Here is a 13,230-nt window from a genome sequence, read left to right as displayed (position 1 = left end):
TTTACTCCTACAGAAACTGATACACAACTCTTAGAGTCAGCACTGCCTCGAGAAAAACCCCTTGGTTCGGCCTGCATATAGAATGCCAAGTATCTGAAAGCAATAGTAATTACTTGGTAATGATGTTGGAAATGGATTTTGACATGTTGAGGATGTTAAAGAAAAATTTAGGAACAATCAATATTGAGGATGTTAAAGAAAAAATAAGGGGGGGAAAAAAAACTCTGACAAATTTGAGTAAATCCATTTACTTTGACCAAATACCCAAAGAGTACAATACTGCAGTCACGGTTATATTGCACACTTACTTCGAAGGGTCGAACAATACAAAAGCATCCTTCAATGGCAATATAGAGAGAATTTTAAAAACTTGGGAAACCCAATAACAAGCAAACTACTGAAGAAGATTAACAGGGACCAGGTATCAGTCAGAATCGTGCCTCCTCTTTTCCTTGTGTTTCCTGTGTTTCTTTTTGTCATCCGAATCACGTGAACGGTGCTTCTCGTGCTTTTTGTGTTTCTTCTCTTCATGCTTCCTTTTCTTTCGGCTACTTTCATCATCTGAGGTGGCTTCTTCAGTGTTTCGTTCTGGTAGTTTGGGTAGAGTTGCATTCACCCTCTCAGGTGAAACCTCTTTTTGGTTGGAGGGAAGAGAACTTGATTCTTCCAAACTATCGCGGGGCGCCCTGCAATAAAAGGGAGGGAAATTATCATCAATATAAAAATGCGTAAGCAAGAGTGCTCACAACTTATAAAAATGCATAAGCAAACTACTGCGTGTGCAGGCATGGGCGCAGGAGCGGGTGTGGGTGCGGGCGTGTGGTGCGTGAGTATGAGTGTGCCTGCGTGTGTGTTGTGTGTGTGATTATGATTTATAGATTTTCAGGAAAGTTGGCATCCCGTCACTTACTTGTGAACATTTGAACTGTCCAGATGTCCATAGATTTATCATCTACATGATTTATTAGAACAATGAAGCTACTACAGGATCCTATATCTTGGACCATCTCACTCAACCCAGGTTACTTGCCATGGACAATGATATATCCAACTATTTGGGGTCAGCAATGCGAGTGGTGTTTCACCATTGAATTCCATCTAAAGCTAGATATTTTGTTAGAAATATACATTCTGTCAAGAAATGTGCCTTCAAATATTTTCTAAAGACCTCAAACCAAGCTATTTTTAAGCCCTCATCTCACCCTTTTGAGGCACTTACCACCCGTTCTCAGTGTGCCACCAGGGGCAGAGCCAGGATTTTCATTCAGGGGGGGGGGGGGGGGTGGGAATTATTAATTGGTTATGATGAAGTGCTTGAAAATGATTAATATAAGAGAAAATTCAATCGCATTTGATTAAGATGTTGAAGAAAAAAACATTTAGGTTATTTGCCATTAGTCCCTGGAAAAGACCAAGTCAAGGGGCAATCTCATCAATTTTAAAATACACATGTACAAATATTCACCAGAAGCCTAAATGCCCCTTGACCTTGCTCTTTTCTAATTGCGTAATTCAAAATGACCTTAATTCCCTCATCTTCAATTTGAAACCAAAAGCTCTTTGATTTCTCTTCCCAAAAGTAGTCATTTTAGCCTTTTGGGTAAAATATTTACCTGTAACCTTAAAATTGATATATCAAACTAGATAGAATTTTTTAAGTAAAAAATGACTTTTTTAGGGTTTTTTACAAGGAATTAAGGCGAGATACAAAATGATGGAGTGAAGATGAGGTTAAATAGACTAAAATTAATTTAATAGAGATTGAAGAGCTTGAAGATGATTTATTTTAAGAAGAAAAGTTAAGGACTTTTTTGTATAAGTTGACAAATGAGGGCATTTAGATTATTTTTTGTCGGTCTAGACTAGAAGAATAAAGTCAACACAGGTATGTCATCAGTTTAAAAACTCGGGGGGCATCTCAAATATTTACTAAAACTATAGAGGGATATCTATATCCCCCAAAAAATTGAGAGGATGGAAGCAACAAGATCAAAGGCGAGATCTCTATAGTTTGATAACAATAGGGTTATCTCAAAATTCTCCAAAATAAGGGTTTCTAAAAGAGAGACAATTTTCTTACTAACATAGCATGATTTTAAGCCTTACTAGGGTCGTGTTGCTCAAATGGATTAGCACATCACCAATCCAACTCTACAACCAATCCAACTCTACAACCCTCTAAATTACATTGAAAAACTCATATTCAAAAACAAAAAAAAACAACTTTTTTGAGCTTGATCCAAGGTTTTGAAAATGGACGGCTACCGAACTCCCGAACTTAAAATTAGAATTCTACGGTGAAAAAAACTTTTTTTGTAATTTTTTATCAAAGTTAATAGAATTTTATCCTCTACAACCCTGAAGCATCAGATCATGTTTTTGGATGCCACAAGTTGAGCCCAAGGACCCATAGTATCCTTACTTAGTAAGGCTACTTGGACTCTCTAAACAAACACACAGGCATCTTAAGAGTTAGGATCGAGAAAGGTGTTCCATTCCAAAAACAATGATAAGGTGTTACATGGCAGGTTTTTGTTGAAGTTTAAAACATCTAGGGCTCTGAACCCAGCCGTGCACTCAGCCCAATGTGGTTGAACTCCACTAAAAATATGCCCCAGAGACACCTAACGTTGTTATTGGAACAGGGCACCCTTCTGGATCACAACTCATCTTAAAATTCACCAAACAGACAGGTGTAAATATCACAAACATTGAGTAGGGGAGGAGGGGCAACAAGGTCACAGGGGGGGCAAATTACAGTTTGAAACAAAGGGGCATCTCAAATATTAATAAAAACAAGGGTATCTAAATCTTTAAAAAAATTGAGAAGGGGGGGGGGGGGGGGGGTGAACATTCCTAGATTCATGCCGTGAGCTCATTTATTTCCATCTCAACATCCTCATCTCTGTAAACCCCGATAAAAATTGTGTTCCTCCATTGCCAGTCAATCAACTCATAAACCACAAATGGTCTTATTATTATCTTGCAAAATTTGCACTACTGTTTGAATGATACATAGTAGTCATACACTCCACAAGTGCATTTGCAAGTTAGCCACCAGCCCTAATCAAGTGGGAAACATCCAATTCAATCTCCACTCCTTATGGATAATCAAGGCTTAACCCCAGACGTTAAGGAAAAAAGGAGGAAGAAAGAGAAAGAAATAGAAAATTTTATTCTTTAAAGATTATCCTTACTCATCTTCTAGGGTATATGTTGTACACAAAGCACACAAGTGAGGGGTCTTCACTCTAAAGATTGTTCCTTTTTATTCCTTAAATTCATAACTTGGTATGAGAGAGATTATTGAAAAATTAAGGAACACATCAAACAAACCTCTTTTTATATGATTGTATTAATTACAAGATTTCATTGTTAATCACACCCCTTCCCACAAGAAACCAAAGTACCTGCCTGGTGATGAGTATTAACACCATCCACTAAACGCTCTACTATTATCATTTATCCAACAAAATCTCAAGGCCCCCTTTCTCCCTATTCTATTGGTTTTCTTAATCATGTTTTTGAGACAAAATTTGGGGCATTAAAATGCTGTGGTATCTTTATTTACTTGCATCTTTCCCTTTTCCTATTAAAAAATGCCAAAAAGATGTCTAACCAACATGCAAAATTTAATGGAGTTAACCTTGTAAAAATATAAGTTTTCTCTACTGAATGCAATATCAAAGTATCAAAAATTAAGGGTGTGTCTGATGGAATTCTAAAATTCCATGGATTTTGAAATTCATAGGAAAATGAGCATGGAAAAATGAGTGGGATGGAAAAAAGGAATCCTATTGTTTGATTGCATTTATAGGGGGGAAAAGGAGGAGGAAAGTAGGAGGAGAGAGAAGGGAGGGGGGGAGGGGGGAGAGAGAGAGAAGGGAAAATTAGGGTTGGCATTCATTTTCCCAAGGGGTTGGGTGGGAAAATGAAATTCACTCAAGAGTGGATTTTTATATTATGGTAGAAACTCATTTTCCATGGAAAATGAGCAATCAAACAACCAAAATTGCAACTTTGCATGGAAAATGCATTTCCCACCCATTTTCCATGCCTATGAAACAGACCCCTAATAGATATTTGAAAATGAACCACAAACAACCTTGGTTTCTTGAATTTTGATAGAATATGACAAATCGGTACTTTCTAAAATATTATGTGTTCTTAAGTTTAGTTCAGGTGGATAAAGACTTTGTTCATGTATCTCAGTGATTCACTGAGATAGATTCCATTCCAGGCTCTGCCAAAACCGTTCTGTATGACCATTTGGGTCCAAGGCATTGCAAGTATTAGGACTCAAGTTTTCCGGAAAAGTATAGGATCACTGGATGAGAATTTGAGGGGGGGTTAGTTAGTAACAATATCTTGAAAATGTCATGCTTAGTTAGTTTTTCTGTTAATAAATAGTTCTAAACGTAGATGCCTGGATGATGAAACAAATAGCTCTAAAATGTGGAAGGTGAACAAGAAACCAGCTTTAAAGGACAAACACATTTTTGAGAAGAAGAGGGAAAAGAGAAAGCATTACTATGTCAAACACGTTATTTGATAACACCAACATGAAAGAAGGATCAAACACAGTCCTAAGCAGAAAACCACCCATCCTCAACAGCAGTGTTGCTTGTGAATAGGACCTCATTCTCCCCTAGAAGATTATTAGTGAAATAGTTTAGTCAAATTCATTGACATACCTTGCAAAACCAAGACCTTGAACTTGTGCTGCTTCAGCATGACCAGCACCCAAGTCTTCTGCAGTGGATCCTCGCTTTACAAGTTCTGAGAATTCATGCTTATCTAGTCGATTACCTTGAGATCGACTTGTACGCTTAGGGGCTAAACCAAGAGCCTCCCGCATTGCCTGTTCTTCTTCTTCCTTGATCCTTTTTATCTCTGCTTTGGCCGCTTCCATATCCAAATCTGAGGATTTCTTGTCCCGACTATACCAGTGTAGGTCTTTGCCTGTTGAGAAAAATTGAAAGCACAGCTAAGACATCTTTTTTCACCGGAAAACTTTAATTAGCCAATAATTATTAAATGGCATAGAATTTGATTGGCACTTGGCAGCAGTATATCCCTCAAAAGACGCACAATATAATAGAAGCAAAACCATTTAATAAAAGGTATATGACTCAGCTATTAGCAGTCAATAGATAACAGTGGCAGAATCCTCTTTTTTTTTTTTCAATAAGTACAGTGGCAGTAATCTTGGTTGCCTGTCAGCTACAAAATCAAGGTCCTTACCGGAAGTAAATGAACATCAAAGCCAGTGTAATTTGGAGCAATGGTCCATCCATGAGTTGTCCCACCAGTTCGATAAGCAGAAAGAGTACTTATACCAGTAGAAGGAATGATGGGCCAATAAAAAAAATAGCTTTTTTTTTTTTTTTTTTTGAGATAAGTAAGACTTCAAAAAAAACGGTCGAGAAAACCACCGAAATACAAGGAACCCACGACAACTAATTGTGTGGGATGCTACAAACTCTATCCCATCTAGCTATAAGATCAACAAAGAAAACCCCCTAAGCTCCCTCAAATAGTTTGTCCCAAAGATACACAAAACCCAAAAACAAAAATAAAGACACTTTTACCTCAAGGGCATTGCAGTTTTTTATATAATGTGGTGCACATTATGGTCCTTTCACACTTCCTAGATACTCAATGACAATAGGAATGAGTCACAAGCTTTGCTATGATTGTCCTTGAGTATTTATAGGTTTTTTTAATCAGATGTTTACCTCTAGCAAATAATTAGTATCAATAAAAATAAAATAAAATAAAATAAAATAAAAAAATAGAAAGGTCTTTGAGGGTGTGTTGGATTCAAGTCAGGATGTTTTGTTGGAAGTTTTGGGGTTACTCGTTGAGGGTTTTGTGTTTAGTTGGGATAGCTTGTGTGAGGACTAGTTGGTGTTGAGTTGGTTAGCATCTCCTTGGGTTGGTCATCTCAACCGCCTTTGTATATTCTCCTTTCTTTTTCGAATTAATAAATTTATACTAATAAAAAAAAAAAGTAGCCCTGCTCTCTTTTCCTTCGATTGTGCCATGTCTCCCAAGGGAGAAGAGTTGCCCCTTTCTCATACATATGGCAGTTGGCTTTTGGTCCTTTTTAGTTGAAATTTTCTGGAACTACTTTCAATTTAAGTTAGAAAGATGAAATTGCAATGGTGTGTCATGAATTTTTTTTTCAAAGACGCAAGTGGGTAAGTCAAAATTACGTTATTACATACAAATCATATTTTTAAGGTAAATAACCAAAAAAGGGTCAAATTTCTAGCTAATTATCAAAATAATAATTATTTTTGAAATTTTAAAATAAAAAAAAAACAACAACAACTACTTAAATCGTTGGACAGTCCAGTGGGTTAGTAACTTCCTGGACAGTCCAGTGTTTTATGCAACGAAAATGCCCAAAGGCCTTGAACGGAGAAGGGCATTTTCAGCATTTTTATTTAAATACAGCATAAAACACTGGATTGTTCACCAGGTTACTAAAACACTGGACAATCCAGCATATTAATTTGTTTTCAGTAAATTTTACAAAGTTGGTATTTTTTTTATCATTAATGAGAAATTTGGTCCTTTTTGGTAATTTTCCGAAAATACTACCTATTGTTCATTCCAAAGTTGCAAGTCATAATAATTTTACTATTATTTATAAAAGCTCAATTTTAATTTTTCGGTAAATGTTACTATGTTAGTCATGGTTCAGTGTTAACTTATTTGGAGTGCAATTATTTTTGTAGAAGAAACTTTAGTGTTTCTTCCAGTTGTTCAGTCCCACTTAAGAATTTCTACAACCATTACGAAGTATACCATGCTGCGATTTATAAATAGCAGCTCTTCTATTTGTGTTACCAAGATAATAGAGTGAAACCATGAAAGAAAGAGTTCTGTCGGAACATTTATAACACTCAACTGAGATTTGGGCATCTCCTACATCACTGTAGATAAGTCTCAAAGTGTATGGTTTTCCAATGATATCAAATATCATATCTAACACCCTTCTCTGTATCTAAGTCACATGTGTAAGCAGCATCATAAAGTACCAACAATATGTGCTTGGTGTTCCAAAATAGATCAACAATTACAGTAATAGGATTCTCAAATATGAAATATCACATAAGCATAAATGAGACCTACAAGAATGACAAGACCTTATTATTTGAAAGGGAAATTGAAGTCAAACCCATGATCTAAGTGTGCAAAAAAACTCAATTAAGCTAACAGTTCAAATCCCACATACAAAGACAACGAATGAAAAAAAGAAAAAGGATCATAAATATTTTTTGATAGGTAAAGGGGTTAGTGGCTTGCAAGATGAAGTTGGGTTCAAGTGGGTCTGAAGTTTGAACCTAGGACGTGGGAACAACGCTCCACGTGTCTTGCCAACTTAGTTAAGATGGCATGATCTAAATGTTGCAAAACAACTCAATTAAGCTACTAGTTTAAATCCTATGTATGAAGCTAACAAATGGAGAAAGAAAAAGATCATAAATATTTTTTAGATAGGTAAAGGGTCAATGGTTAGCAAAATGAAGTTGGGTTCAAGGGGGTTTGAACCTAATATGTAAGAACAACACTCCACGCATCTAACCAACTTAGCTATGTTGGCACTTCGTAAATCTTAATGAAAGCATGCAAGATATTATTAGAACTTCCAACATGAAATCACCTCAAATGTAACGGAATAGAGACCAATAATACCTTTTTGCCATCTCCCAACAGGGGCCTTGATGCTATGACCAAGATAGTTTTCTCGATGCTTATCGGCCTTGACATCGTCCCATTTAAATTCTGCAAAACACAAGCAGATATGGAAGGGGAAAAGATTAAGAAAAAGCAGCAAATGATTTTTTGTTGTTGTTGCACATGACTAAAATTTAGAAACTAATCAACATGGAACATCCTTTTTGACGGATGTAAATGTGAAACTTTGATCAATATCCATTGGTCGAAAAATTGCTACTCTTTGATCAAGGTTAAGCCTACAAGTCATCCTCAATGGAAGGTCAAAGGAAAGAAATTTACTTGAAGTCCCAAAGATCATTGCAAAGCATCTCTATTGAGTATTGGCATGTACAAACATTTATAGTGCTTACTACTAAATCGTAAAAAATTAATTTTGCAATTCGTGGTTTCAGTAGTAAGAAAAGGTGAAACCATTTAGTTGGACAACTATACAGCTGACAATTGGGTCACTTTTCTAGTAATTAGTTTATAACACCAAGTCCATGAAACCATTTTTAGGATTTTTTTTTCCCAAAATCCAAACTCCATACATAGATGAAAGACCTTGAACACGGTCATTAACATTTCCACCAAAAAATGATATCCGGTATTTCCACCTCAATTATTAATTCCAATACTCAAAAATCAATTTGTGACTATGTAACCTAATATTCAGCTTGAATTTGAAGACCTTATAAAGCCTCCCAATGTTATATAATGAAACCCTCACAAATCGTCCTTCTCTAAGTTCTGGTCTCCCAGCACACCCTAGGTTTATCTCAAGCAAAAGTTCCGGAATACATCTAAACAAAAGAAAAACACGTAAATTTTAGGTTTTATTCAATAAATAATACGCTTATCAAAGGGGAGGGAGTTATACGTTTCGAACATATGATTGTTTTGAAGAGTTTAAGCCATGCAATTACATTCAATGGGTGCATTAGGATCCTTATCTTCTTGGCCTTCTCCATGCTCTTGCCTCCTGAAGTGGATGTGGTGTAGTTGGTCAGAGGGGAGGGCTGCTTGATGGTGAATGCATTAGCCTGTGAGTGACTTTCATTGTTGCTGTTTTATTTTATTTTATTTTACGTGTGTGTGTGTGTGTGTGTGTGTGTGTGTGTGTTTTCTTGTCCACCTTTGTTCCTCTCCATTATGAGGGTGTGGCTTATAGATCTAGTAGAGTTTTTCTAAAGTTTTGCGGATAAAGCTAGAGAAGTAGATTAGCCCATTTGTGTGAGGTTTTAGCTTGTGTTCCAGACCCTAAGTAAAGATAAAGGAATTTTGAACATAAATTCCAAGTACTTTCCTCCATGTGCCAAAGTTTCTATTTTGGTGAGAATTTCAGGCTATTGACAGTGAATTGAAATCATACTTCATACCATAGTGACAAAGATTGGGTTCGGTAATTATCTGGGGGGGTTCAAGTCGATTCATTCAGATAAATTCAGGAAATTTTCATTAAAAATGCGAAAAAAAAAAAATTAGGGAATGTACAAATAATGTTTTGGGTATCTTATCAAAACCCATCATTTTCAATCTCCCTAAAAACCCTATCTTGTTCTTGACATTTGAATATTAAAGTTAATTATATTTTTTATGGTAAACAGTAAAAATATTATCATATTATATGATTAATTGATACATCGCCAATAAATTCATCGAATCGCCAATTTAATCACCTAGACCCTTATTTGGATAATTTTATGAATTTCCACCCAAAATTTAAATATATATATATATATAAAATGGAGAATTTTGTGACTATGCTCTGCACAAGATCTATGGTTCTGAATTTATACTCAATAGCGTAGAAAATAGTTCCGATCCCAAAAAGAGATCGGCGCTTTTGGAGTATTGGTCGTGCCTAATAGAATTTATACAAAGAAAGGCATATAGATTTAGGGTTCAGAAATCGAACAGACAATATAATTTCAGGATCAAAATCTCAGGAATGAACTGTAATTGTAAGAAATTAACAAATATAGATAGTTGTAATCAAAATTGATTGAAGGATTGTTATTTGAATTTGATAGAAACCCTATAAATGAAAGAGAGGGAAGAGAAATTACGATCTCGACCACCACGAACGCCTCCTCTTGAAGGATGATACATATCTCCCTTTCTGCTTCAAACTTCAAAGGAATCACTGAGGCTTGGACCACTCGTTGCCCTCTTTTGCTCGCTCGCTCGATTAAAATTGAGGTTTTTCGAGACAGGAGCAGAGGACTCTTGCTTGATTTGAAACTAGATTCTGGCTTTTGGACTTTTATTGGTACTCAAAAAAAACACAATTCTACATCAGATTTTCCTATGGGCCTAAAATTTGGGCTTTTTCTTGTTAGTTGTATCGGGTTCACGCGTAAATTTTGCGCTTTTTGAGTCACGATCCAGGATGACGTCATGCAAGTGTTTAAGTGGCACTTTTTGATTGGATATTACATACATTGGACTGTGAAAACGGCTTGTTCCGGAGCCCACTGTGTTAAAACTAAAGGCCAATCAAAAAGTGTCACGTAGAAACCATTCCCATAGAATAGGAACGAGACACTGTTGTGGATCTTGACCGTTTGCAAATGCAGATTGCTAGGCAAATTACTTATCAAAAAATAATAATAATAATAATAAAAGGATTCCCAGTCAAGTTAGAGGTCAAAGGTAGTAAAAGAAGTAAGATAGTCAAATTAAAAGGTATCATTGAAAAGGGAGGAGGGAGAATAGGATGAGGAGAGGAAAGACAATAAACTAGATCTCGCTTCTTTCTCCCAATGTTTATATTCAAAATTCTAATTGAGTGGATGTCTATATCCCACAAAACTATAGTTTAATGGGATCTATCATTGTGTTTTATTATATAAACTTGTTACATACCAAACATGCCAAAAGTGTTAGATGTGTAGTTATTATCTTAAAATAATGTGAAAAATTACTAAATAAACCTTCTGGAAGGAGTTTCTTTTTAAATTGTTCAAGCCCATTTAAGGTGTGTTTGATTACTTAAAAAAATAGTGATTGAAAAATGACCAACATTAAAAACTCAAATATACTATTTGACTCTACCCAAAAAAAATGTCAGGTAAAAAAAAGACAATAAAGAAGAATGAGGATGAGAGAGAGGCAGGGGTTAGAGGGATAGAAGAAGAAGAAAGGAGTGAGGGTGGTTGACAATGAAGGGTCATTAGTGTTGATGACAATGGTAGTGGCAGCAATGACATTGGTGGTGAAGAAGAAGATGGAGAACATTACGATTTGTGATTTGCCGGTAAGTTTATGGTGGATTTCAATTTTTATGGGTGGATGTTAAGATGAAGGTGGATTTTCATGAAAAAATCCAAGTCAAAAAGTGGAAAATTTAAAACCAACCCCTTTTCCATGGGTAATCACACACAAGTAAACTTTTTTCCTTCTCAATGGTCTTCAACCGCATCTCACACATTATAGTAGTTTTGAAATATTCAAGTTACTTCCTATTTCTCACATTCTTCACATACTTAAGTTTTACAATTATGGTCCCAATCATTTCTCACAACTTTTGACCATGAATGACGGATGGAGAATGATAGACTCATCACTTTGAACATTTAAATGTATTATTCGATTTATTTATGCAATTTTAACAAAAAATGAAGAACAAAGCTGAGATTCTAATTTTTTTTAATATTCCATTGTAATTTTTTACTCGAGTGTCTGTTTCGTAACTATAATATGTACATTTTAGGTATTTTGAGAGAGATATCCGATATCAAACTCGGAAAAAAAAAAATTGGATCACATTTACAATGTCGAGTTCACCACTTTTTTTATCATTGAGTTAAACATTATTATTGTTGAATTTTGATAATTTTTTCAATTTATCGAGCAATGGATATACTTGTCGAAATAACTCTTAAAATCGCCAAAGTCGACATTTTTTTTTTAGATTAATGACTTCACAAAAAATGAGGAGAGCGTGTTATTAGATTAAAAAATAAGGATATTTAAATTGTTTACCAAAATATGAGAGTTACGTTTCATGTCATCATCGCCAGTCATCTAATTTTGAAAAAATTAAAATAAAGAGGTTTTTTCAGGACGTTTTTTATTAATATATAAGATAACACCAAGAGTATATCATTTATATCAAATATTCTCAAAACAAGTGTCAAACCCAAAGTGTGCCCTTTTTTTTTTTTTTTTTAAAGCATTCCTCTAATTTTTAAATCCCACAGACACACTTAGAATTTCCATTTCCTAAATCGCAATTCTTATAGAAGTGCTTCAATTGCGAAGTAAAGTGATATTTTACATCCATTCGACTAAATAAGCATGCAACAACATTGGTCAAATACCCATAACAATATTTGTCCTCAAGTTTCATTCCATACGAGTTTTAATTTTAAGTTTGGGAGTTACTGGAAAGTTGTCAATTTTCAAAACCTTGGATAAAGATAAGGGGGAGGGTTTATTTATTTATTTATTTATTATTATTTTTGAATATGAGTTTTTCGAAGTAACTTAGAGGGTTGTGGTGTTGGAATGTCTAATTTATATAATTATACTTATCCAAAGTATCCAACCTCTCATTACCTAAAAGGCTAAAACCAAGGAAGAAAAAAAAACTTTGAAGTGGCTATTCCGCTTCAAAAATTGGGTAAAACCCCCCCATTTAAATTACAGGTGATATTTCTATTATGGGTGCAACTTGATTTGATATAGGGTCAAATCAGAACCAAACCGACCTAGGTCGATTCCATTAAATGAGAATTGAAACCAAACCAAATTGCCATGGAACGAAATCAACCCGTATAAGATCGGTTCGGTTCGATTCTATGGGTTGCCAATATCTTAAAAATCTAATCGACTCAATATATTTTTAATAGAAATAAATAATTATGAAAATGAAATCTCATCATTATTTTAGACATCAATAAATAAAAAATCATTAATGTATTTAGTCAAACAAAAAGTCAATTGTTTTTCTAACAATTAAAGAAAGTCATTAATCCATCCATAAAAAAAAATATCATTAATCTATTCATTAAAAAAAAAAAAATCATTTTTTCTATAAAAAATAGTTATAATTTACTAAATAGATTAATAATATTTATATATAATTTTATTAATATAAGAATTTGGTTCTTGCTTTGATTTGTTTCTATACAAAGCATGAATCAAGAATCGAATCAAATTGATTAGTTCTCTATTTTGTTAATTCGAATCAAACTGAAGTTCATTATAAATCGAACTAAATCAATCCAAAGGTAGCAGCTTGAACCGGATCAAGTTGTACCCCTAATTTTTATGGAGGTATCCCAAATATCAGTGGAAATGAATGGGTGTGAAATAAATAAGAAAAGCCACGTGTCTTGTAAGAGGTTCTTCAAAATTTTGAAGCTGTCTGTTTCAAAGTCGAACTCACCTGAAAGCGCTAGAAACTTATCCAAATTTTACAAAACCGCTCTTATTGGCTTTTAAAAAGTAGAAAACCGCTTTTGGGAACATTAAACCTGGTTTTTGGACCCC

At 34.7% G+C, this 13,230-nt stretch overlaps 1 protein-coding gene across 1 annotated transcript; it reads right to left on the bottom strand.

The window, feature by feature from the left end:
* Positions 1 to 232: 232 nt before the first annotated feature.
* LOC147395495 (leukocyte immunoglobulin-like receptor family A protein) lies at positions 233 to 9,975 on the bottom strand. The gene is made up of 4 exons (XM_086450025.1): positions 9,801 to 9,975; positions 7,708 to 7,797; positions 4,695 to 4,962; positions 233 to 686 (listed from the first exon to the last, which is right to left on the bottom strand). Exons 1-4 carry the CDS (start codon positions 9,841 to 9,843, stop codon positions 425 to 427), a joined length of 663 nt encoding a protein of 220 aa, XP_086306151.1. The 5' UTR covers positions 9,844 to 9,975; the 3' UTR covers positions 233 to 424.
* Between the last annotated feature and the right edge of the window lie 3,255 nt (positions 9,976 to 13,230).

The sequence above is a fragment of the Akebia trifoliata genome, chromosome 8, assembly GCF_017979445.1.
Source record: "Akebia trifoliata isolate Shusen 1 chromosome 8, ASM1797944v1, whole genome shotgun sequence".
Taxonomy (NCBI): Eukaryota; Viridiplantae; Streptophyta; class Magnoliopsida; order Ranunculales; family Lardizabalaceae; genus Akebia; species Akebia trifoliata.
The sequence above is the reverse complement of the archived record's forward strand: the minus strand, read 5'-3'. Positions and strand labels throughout refer to the sequence as shown.